The 10,401-nt window shown below is 44.5% G+C and overlaps 1 protein-coding gene across 1 annotated transcript in view; it reads right to left on the bottom strand.

The window, feature by feature from the left end:
- Nucleotides 1–1,302: 1,302 nt before the first annotated feature.
- Nucleotides 1,303–10,401, bottom strand: part of Top3beta (DNA topoisomerase 3-beta) — a 44,587-nt gene continuing 35,488 nt past the window's right edge. Inside the window, exons 13-16 of the mRNA XM_050168911.3 lie at nt 6,365–6,545; nt 5,740–5,939; nt 4,543–4,648; nt 1,303–1,633 (exon numbers count right to left, since the gene is read on the bottom strand). Of these exons, the coding sequence (XP_050024868.1) occupies nt 1,412–1,633; nt 4,543–4,648; nt 5,740–5,939; nt 6,365–6,545 (709 nt within the window). The 3' untranslated portion in view covers nt 1,303–1,411. The remainder of the gene's footprint in view (nt 1,634–4,542; nt 4,649–5,739; nt 5,940–6,364; nt 6,546–10,401) is intronic.

The raw sequence follows: 10,401 nt of genomic DNA, 5'->3' as shown, positions 1-10,401 counted from the left end.
AATGCTGCTTGTACTGCTGCTGACAGTCATCGTGGGATGGATTCCGCCGAAATTTTTTCATCCTATGATTGTGTTCTGTGAATTCCGTGTTTTGTTGTTCTTAGACTTAATTTTTATTACTAGCTCAACTCTTCATTTTTCTTGCACTAAGTACTGCAACATGCAACAGGGATGAAACGGACACTGGATACGAAGCGTACACGAAGTGACACAGGGAAGCTCTTCTAGCCGAACTCTGTTAGCTTACTTTTGTTCTGTATACCATCTTATTGTTCTTGCGACTACTAGTACTAGTTTCAAGCACATTTATGTTTCTACTGCCCCACTTATGCACTGCAGTGACTTATGCTAATTCGACTCTGTTTAAGCCGATTTTTCAGTTAATTTGATGCCAGCCAAACATACCAGCCAGTGCCAATGCATTTCTACGGGCACAACCTTTCATTATTTTGTTCCTAAAATTTGCCTTCACCGAATAATTCGGACTTGTGTCAGCACGTATGCACCTGATCTCTATGTCGACTGGGATAGCGACGCCTTTAGTGGCAGCATCTGTCTCAGTGTAGCTTAGGGGACAGTGAATGTGTAAGACAGACATCATCTCTCGCCAAAGATACCTATTTTCGGCCCACCCCAGGAAGATTTTCAAGCATAACCGTAGCTTCCAATGTTTGATTATGGTATTTACCAGATTCTAACGTATGCCTTCTTCTTTTTCCTTTATTTCACGAAAATTGGGCTGAAAATTACGTACTTGATTGAATCGGACATGAAACCCAAGCCGCCTTCGCAATGTTTGTATGCTTTACCGCATCACACAAATGCATTGCGTCAAAGCTGACTTTAGGAAAGCGGACGCCAATGAGCAACAATTGCTATTGCTAAAAAACAGGGAGCACATTAGATTTATTTGTTTAGGTGCTTTCTACATTAGTTTCCGATTTGAAACACACAGAAAGTGGGCGCCCGTTTGATTCGGAGGCATGTTAGACTCGGGCAAATGCTGCCAAATGAGTCAGCAGTGTGTTTCGGCATATTTCTGAATTTTGTCTGATTCGAGCAGCCGGATTAATTGCAACAATCTTGTCGGTCCCGTCAGGGTCCAATGATTAGAAGTCAACTTTACTCTCAACTGACAGTCTTTAAGTGTACTGCGAAATAATAAAGGAAAGAAATATCTAGATCTGTATCGACGCCAGAATTAATCCTCCCCCATTTCCGTATGACGAAGCCTCTACACTCTGACAGGGTCTTGAAAGGTTCCTCAAAATTAAAAAAAAAAATTCACTCTTTCTTCACATATTTGTCAGTATGTACAAAATGCATTTTAATTAGGAAAGGCCCATAGATAACTATGTCAGCTCTCTTCTAAACAACAAGCACTTTTCCTTTGAGCGGACAGTTCCAGCGATCAGACGAAGTATGCAGCCAGCTGTGCCATCTTGTCCTTAGGCTTGCCCCTACGCCGACCGCGGCCTCGGCCTCTACCACCGCCGGCAGCGGCACCTGCTGCCCGGCGGTAGTTGTTCCTTGGCTTGAGCGCTTGGTGCCGCTCCACAAGGCCAGACAGCGTCACGTCGCAGAAGATGCAGCCTACTGCCTCCGTCTGCGCACCTGGGAGCTTCGTCTTCTCCTGCACGCGAGGGCAGCAACGCAGTAAAAACTACATTAGCAGTGAAAATTGATTTTTTGTCCAGCATAACGCAAGCAGCTGCGAAACAGACATTTTATTCCATTTTTTTGCACAATGAGGTCCAAATAGACTTCTGTTCTCACCCGCTGGAGTCGGCCACTAAATTTAGTAGGCAATTAGGAAAGCATGAGTTCTAACAACCTGTTATACAGTCAACATCTGATTTTTCAAACCCACTAGGGAGTGTGACAATGTCAGAAAAAAATGAATTCGTGCCCTTAACTGCCCTCGAGGGCCCCGATCACCACAGCCATATATGAAATAGCTTGAAAGGCATGTCAGTACAATTATTAGGCATCTCTGTGCTCGTACTGTGACAGAAAACAGCGCGTGTGCGCATTTAAAATTAAGGGACACATTCTGTGTCCCGTTACAGTGGCATCATTGCACTGTTGGTGTGCTGCACTGCAATACATTGCATATGCTTGACCGCGAACACAAATAAATTGTGGCAAAGCTGACTTTCAGGCGTTATACAATGCTTTGGGCGTTTCGGTGCTCGTACTATGGCAGGAGACAGCGGGTGCGCGCTGTCCCGTGACAGCAATCCCTTTGCACTCTTCGTATACTTCACTGCAATAACGTGCGCATGCTTGACCACGTAACAGCGCTGTACTGCGGTAAACTAGCTTCCAGGAACTGGCATTATGTAATTCTTTAGACCCTTGCCGTGCTTTCCACGCCTCAACGCAATCGGCAACAATGACGAAGGCGGAGTAGGTGCAGACAGCGGCAAATTTTTAAATGAGAAACATGGCACTGAACAGCAGGAAGTTTGATAGCAAACGTCAAACTAGGCCTAAGGACACCACAAAAACAGCTACTATAGCTGCCAGCAGACCGGCATGCAAGAGCGCTGTTTCAAGGCTGCGAGATAATCAAAAAATCAGCGTCGGCTTCAGTTAATGCCATTTCAGGCCTGCGGTCGCGGCAAAAAGGTCCAAAAAGTTGGAGGACGAAGGGTTTCAGCATGCGAAATATCAGATGTTGTTATAATTTGGCTCTACGGGGTAATTGGTGGTGCTGCACGGGTGCCCGAATTATTATGCACATTTGAAAAATCGTTCACTGACTGTACACACATACCGCCCTCCAGATGGCGCCGATCTTGTTACACATTTAAAACGGTGTTTCATTTATTTCACTTCAAAACGCACAAGAAAGCTACGTACAGGAACCAAGTGCATGTGGTATATTTTTACTATCTGAGCGCATTTAAAACATGTACCAGTAATTGAGTACGGGACAAATTACTTTACTTTTGACAAACTTGAGTGCCAAAAATGTGCAACCAGAAGTTTTGCGGGGTCACAAATTTACACTACTGCCACCGAGCAAATAAAAGTGTCTACAGAATATTGGAACACAGGCTAAGAGCATAAGCATCCTGAAAAGAGTAAATGCAACAACCTTCCTCCTCGTCTGGCCTCTCTACCTCCATACCTTAAGATATAAAGGAACTCTACGTGAAAGCAAAAAAATACCAAAATTCTTTTAGATCTACTAAAGAGTGTGTGATTACTCAATATCTTGACTGTTCAATAAAGATTTGCTGTCTTTGTTCTGTAGGAAAGCTGCAAACAGGCTGAATACTCACAGCAAGAATGTTTATGAATTTAATTTAAAAATGTTAAAATAACGGGTGCTCAAATTTATGGATGTTCTTAGACACTGCTCCCATCTGATGATGTCTCTGTTGTAGGTAGGGCCAAATAACCGAGTCCGAAAAAACATGCTTTGAACGATTGGTCATTGACTATACTTATATTCTTTTGAGATCAGTTCAGCCTTGACCAAGTTGCAAATGAAAAATTTTAATATTAGACAATTTTAATATTAGACAAGTATAGCGTACGCTATACCATTGCGTACGCTAAAAAATAGTGCATCATCACTGCGCATGCGCTGAACAGTAAACGAAATAGTGGGTATAGCGGGCGTATGCAACGCAAATGAGTTAGCGTTATCGTTTTTGCGTGGTTTGCGGAGTTTGCGGGAAACAGGGCGGCGGTCCCGGCTGCCCGCTTCGAATTGAATTTGGCGTTGCTTTTGTAAAATGCACTTCGTTCGTAAGAAATGGCTGTGTAAACGGCTTTCGCTTAGTCTCAGGCCGCTTCGACGACAGAGTATTACGGATAACCTCGTGGTATTTTCGAGATCGCTTCTCGTTTTGAACGAGTCGAAGCCTAACGAAAGAAAGGTTCGAGATGTCAGCGCCACCTATCGCTACAGGCGCGAAATGGCCGCAACGGTGGCATATGGCCTTTGAGATCCGAAGATATCGCCGGCCAACTAAAATTGTAGAAAGCGTGCACTGCTTAGCGTACGCTATATTATAGCGTATAGCGTACGCTATAGTTGCATACGCTAAACTAAAACTGTCTATTGCTGGTGTGCCACTATGACGATCACAAAGAAGCTCTAAAAATCTGGCATATCAAGATGAAATCATAGAAGTTGGCAGGTATGTTCAGATCTCCTCGCAGCCAGCATTTTCCCTCATTGCTCACCCTCTCATTTTGTTCGTACTGGTTGCATGCGCATGCGAGTACACCAAAACTTACGTGCACCGCATTGGTTAGCAGTTATGTCATGTACTTGGCATTAATTCAGTGAATGGCTCTTGGCACAGTAACCTTAGGCTGACCAGAGGTGCAAGAACTACAACTTTTTCTGCCGCAAAAGGGTCATGCTAAACAAGTTTGTTATAGTGATAAGATGTCGGTAGTACTTTGATATGATTAACAATTAACGGCTGTGGTATGCCACACAACTTGAATCGTTACATTAATGCGGCCTTGGTGCAGCAAACACTCATTTTTCACATCACAGAGCTTTTTTTTACTTACAAGCTTGTACTCTACGCTGACCAACTGGCTGCCACATTCATCACACTGCTCGTCTTCTACGCACACTTTACGGGCATCTTCACAAAGCTGGACAATCACGTCACACCTGGGCAGTGAAAAAAAGACAAAATCATGTATCACGGTCCAGATATATGGCGTCAAGACATAGGATGTCTATCATTTCACAAGGTCAAGGTAGACCAAGAAATGTGCAGATTCTCAGCAACGAACATCTTAAAATTGCACAGTTGAGCGGCAGCAAAGTGCCATTCCAAATGTAACCTACATTAGATTAGAATGTATACTTTTTACTCTGCTTTATCGGGGACGTACTTCTGAATTCTATATCAGACCCAGTTATGATACGATTGGGGAGAGAGAGACAGAACCCCCAAAGCCAAGATACAACAGATATGAGAAATTCCAAAAGCAGGCTTTCCCACACATCAGACTTGCCCTAACCAAGATGGCCAAACTTCCATTAGTAATGCAATAATTGAGAGATGCATTTAGTAAGATTTAATAGCGCAAAGAATGGAGGGCAGTAGGCCATGGTGGCACCAGCCCACACTCTTGACACCGAAATATATGAAAATCTATACCCTGAAGTCCACCATATTAAGTCAGACGAGAGGTTTAGAGAAGTACACCTGCAGATGTTGCACATCGTCGATTGTCAGCTAAACTAACAAAAGATCCAATGAGTTTATCTAGATCTGCAGCCAGCAGTAAAACAGTATGACAGGTAATAATAGCCACAGTCAGTACCTGCTGTCACTGGAGCTGATACATCATCGTTTAAGACTGCTGTGAAGGATGTGTACTTTATAACATGGCTGGCCTTTTGTTCTTTAGATACTCTTTGCTTTCCATTCCACGTCCCTTTCCCACACAATAAGTTTACACAAACTGCATCATAACTGCTTCATGCACTCTCACTAAAGGCACCACGCCAGATGGCACACAGATATAGCAGTTCCTTTATTTTTATACAGGGTTGCCAGCTGGACACTGCACTTGCCAAGCCCCTTGTATATCCCCATCCCTGTTTCTCCTCTCTCTCATTTTGCTATGTCCTAGCACTGATGAGATCACTCTTTTTCTGCGCTTTAACAAGAGCATATTCTGCAAAGTTAACAGTGAGTTGGCATGCATACACACACAGGCAAAGAGGGACCGCAGAAGCAGACGACCCACCTGTTGCAGCCAATCTTCCACTTGGGAGCCGACGCTGGGTCAAGCACCAACACGCCAGACGTGCATTCGGGACATACTGAGATGCCGTTAGCCATCATGGAGTGCGGGCAGGTGGGGTGCGTGCAGGAATTGCAGCCGATCTGGCGGCCAGTGTCTCGGAATGGTGGGTGGTTGTAGCAGTAGGGACAGAAGATGAAGCTCTGCAGGGGAGATAGTGAAAGCAGGAGCAGCCAAGGAAGCAAATGCGTGATGAGTTTGGAAACATAATGTGCTGCTACAATCATGCAAAGAAGAGAAAGTGTTAGATTGTCCATATGGGTTCAGTTGAAACTCGTTACAGAAAAGCACACAACAGAAAAATACCTTTGTTACATGCAATATATGTTTTTTCTTTAGTGTCCCTTTAAATTTAGTTTTCTAGTCTTTTGCCTGAACTCGATATCATGTGCATGTCCTTTAAGCTGACCTTTTCACTAGCCAAATTCACCTCCGAAGCCCTTCCATGCTTGTCTTTTATTAAAGCGAGTTAACTTTAGTAACAGCTGCACTAAATAAAATCTAGTTGCACGTTAAGTGAGAAACAATTTGGAAATGACGTGCACCAATGGCAATGAATCCCACCAACCTTTCCTTTCGTGCCCCCATACCACTGCAGCAGCTCAAAGTCATCGAGGGGGCACTTGAGCTCGCGGAATGTGCGCACGCTGCCGTTCTGCGGTATGCTGTGAGTGTCATTACACTGCACGCAGTGCAGCCGGCTTGGCTTACTGGCCACCAGCTTTAGGTACCGCCGGCACTTGCCGCATCTATGGTGAGACAATGCAAGGGAGGTAAACATTTGTTTACTAGTGACAACCAGTCGTAGAGGCTTGAGAATGCACATTCAGAAAGGTAAGGCGACTGCGGCACGATAAAGCTTCGCCTGGCTGCCACGTGGGGGTTCTACCACGACCACCACCACTGGAAATTGAAGCCACTCCAATGCAGCAGCGGGCTGCTAAGAGCCGGATTTAAAAGCCGATGAGCTAATTGGTGCAGGGCCTTTAGTGCTACAAATCATAGTTTTACTTTTTGTCTGCAACTTATTTTACTAAACTGTTGCTGTTATCACGTGATCCCTCTCACACAAGATTAGCTTTCTCTATCCAAAACTTTGTGAACATTGTCATGAACTTGATCGCAAGAAAGCGTATTCAGTCAGATTGTATGTGTGACGCAGATGGTCTATTACATTCTCGAATATACATCAGCGCAAGTAATTGCTCTGGAATGTTCAGCAACATGTGCATAAATACCAGACTGACTTGAGCCATGAGTTTACATACAACCAATGACTGAGCTCACCTCTATCATTGTAATTTCTGGCCATCAGCTCACCCAAATAAGGTTTCATTCCAAGTTTGTTCATTTACCACCCTGCCTAGCAGCCAGCATCAGTCGCTACCCCTTGACAGCAGTGTATGACGTACATTCAGTACATCACCAAACTGCAATTTTGTGATATGTTTTCTGGCCGCTACATCCCATGTGAAGATGAAAAGGTGTGAGGCACATGTGATCGAGAGCAGTATAGGTGCCCAGCAGTGCAGCTTTCCTGCAGTGAATGCCTGCACATGTCATATGAAAATGCTGGCACACACTCAGTTTCCTCTTCCTGTAGCAGCAAATATTTTAGCAGCTTGTCATATTTCACATTCACAGCTACCGCTGTGAATCATATTGCAATAAACATCTTCACTTATCCATTCCATAACATGTGTGGCGTAGCACTAGCACCGTTGCAAGCATACTGCATGCATCTAATAGGTGATAACTTGAATGCCCCCCTGTTCCCCATTGGAAGTGGCGCAAAGTGAGCATTATATATTTATCTCTGGTGGCATCGTATTCCGACGTCGCCCGCCAGTTCGGTTTCATTTTAGTTTGCCATCGGTGTCTTAAAGGCCAACTGCAACAAAATTTCACTGGGGCAAAGCCTGTAAATGCTTAGGACACACTTTCAATGTAATCTTGGCAAAGCGGCAGGGCTGGTAATTGTCTCATTTTCTTATCAGCAGCCTTTAAATAGCACCTTAGGCCAGTGAGGTCGGATATGTCATCCCAGAGACGCTAAGATCGCGACCTGGAGCAGCGTGGCAATCAGTTGTTGTCGCAGCGCAAACGCATGAGTGTGTGGCGAGCGATCACTTTCTTGTTCGTCAAAGGTGCAACCTTAACCCTTTGAGGGTCAATGCCATAAACATACGGTGCCGCGAACAAGTCCCAAATGGTCGATGCCGTACACTTACGGTGCCTTCTGTATGCCTCAAAAACGCGACAATTTTTCAACTATTTGCAGCCCAGCAAGTGCTGCCCCCCTGTGTAGATACAATGGATTAGATTTTTTCTTGCTTCGTAGTGTTTTGGTTTTCATTCCACGGCTTTTTTTTACGCTGGTGTTTCAGCGACCACTCACGCATCCACTTGTGCAAGGGCACAGTGTTTAGTCTTGGTTTCGTCTTGCAGGCTGTTTCCGTTTGCTGCTCTCATAAAAACTGATCTCGATCTGGTTTCTAATCTCTCAAAGGGTCACCGATAGATGCTCACTTGTCTGTTTCTGAGAGGCATGCAATTTCCCTGAGTATTGAGTTTCCCCCAGTATTGAGTTTCCCCGAGTATTTCCAGGCTATTCAAAATCCCTGAGAATTTCTGGTTTGCCCGGTTGGTAGACAGCCTGAGACTTTCTTTTTCTAAACCACAATTATTCTGGGTAAAATTCTGGGTAAGCTACCATACGAAATCTCTGGTCCACACCATAGATCCCATCTTATGACAAACTTGATGACATTGGGAATACCTTGACATGCACACTGTTTTGTATTAATGGCAAAAACATCCATTCCTGAGTCAACAACCCATTCTTTCTTTTTTTACTTGCCTGATAATCCGGATGCCCCTACAGTACTGCCTCGTATCCCGAAGAGACAATGTATAGGCATGTCGGAAATTTCTAATGCTGAAACCCTTCACCGTCCGATTTTTCAAACTTTTTGCCATGACCACAGTTCTCAAGAGGCATTAATTGAAGTCACCAGCGCTGCTGTTTTGATTATCTTGCAGCCTTGAACCAGCGCTCTTGCACACGGATCCGCTGGCAGCCAAAGTAGTAGTTTTGTGTTGTCGTTAAGCTTAGCTGCTTCGATGTTCACTATCGGACTTCCTACTCTTCGGTGCCATGTTTTTTAGTTAAAGAATTTGATGCTGTTAGCAATATTGCAGACTCCGCCTTCGTCATCTTCGCCGATGGCGTCGAAGCATGAAAAGCATGGCAAGGGTCTAAAGCGTTGCATAATAGCAGTACCGGAATGTCAGTTTTGCCGCAATTAACCGATGTTACGCGGTCAAGCATGCGCGATGTATTGCGGTGAAGCATACCGAGAGTGCGAAGGGGCTACTGTCACAGGACATAAAATGTGTTCCTTAATTATACATGTGCGCACCCACAATCACTTGTCCCAGTACGAGCATCGAGATGCCTAATATGTGTACTGTCTCGCCTTTAAAGCTATTTCGTACTCAGCAGCCATAATTTGATACCTTGAGGGCAGTTAAACGCATGCATCAATGGAACAGCCATATGACCTTTTGGCGCATATCTCGGTGTAGGCAGAACGCTGATTTGGAGCAGGAAAGCATTCTTGGGGAAGTGGCAGAAGCACTTCTATACACCAGATGGTTGCAATTTTAACTGAAACAGTCAATAAATATAATGGAGCCAGCTTCATGCACATCAGTGAGGCATTTGAAATAAAAAGTACTGTACTAGTTTCTATAATACATAATTGAATGGCTTTTTCTAAGCGCATAGCGGTATAAAGCTGCTTCTACAATTTCAGCTTGCAACAGTTGCAATGTTTGCAGAGTACGCACAGTGCCGGCAGCTTCGTACGCGATGTGCTTTCTTCGTTTCGTTTGCACTGAAGTGACAGCTATACGGCTCTCGCTACTGCTGCGTTTCTTCACTTCAGGGTTTTCAAAGAGTTTTCGCAGTCATCGAGCGAGATGTGTTCATGCTTACCTGTGCATGCATGACACCATGCTTGTTAATTTAGTCAGTAAGCGAATGCTTACAAGTTTATACGGCCGATAAAACTACTATCCTTACTTCAGATAGCTATCTACTAATTTGCTATCGCAATCGATGCTTCACTTTTCGGGCGAAACTGTGACTGCGAGCCAACTTCGATGTCGGGCACGTCGGACCACGTTGGCCGCGTCTGGTTACGTTGGCTGCGCCAGCACTTCGATGTCATTGTTCACGCCGTGACGTAGCGTGTGTACACGCGTGTCATGCCACGTCGGACTATATAAGCGCCTTAACCGAGCACTTTTTTTTCTCTGGCTTTCATTAGTTCGAATTTTGTATAAATAGAATTTTCGTAGCATCTCTGCGGAATTTGAATTAACGAGCTTTTACTGCAATTGTGCTGTTTAACACACCTTTCAAAGTCACCAGTTTCGCCAATATACACGTAATCACAATCCGCGCATGGGACAACGTACATAACAGCTGGACATTTCTCTTTTGGTAATTTACGAGGAATGGTTGTAGTTTCTGGTTTGGAATGTGTGCCACTTGCCATATGACCATAGGCGGGAGGGGGGGGGGGGAGATGCTCACGC

This window comes from Dermacentor andersoni, chromosome 10, assembly GCF_023375885.2.
Source record: "Dermacentor andersoni chromosome 10, qqDerAnde1_hic_scaffold, whole genome shotgun sequence".
Classification (NCBI taxonomy): domain Eukaryota; kingdom Metazoa; phylum Arthropoda; class Arachnida; order Ixodida; family Ixodidae; genus Dermacentor; species Dermacentor andersoni.
The sequence above is the reverse complement of the archived record's forward strand: the minus strand, read 5'-3'. Positions and strand labels throughout refer to the sequence as shown.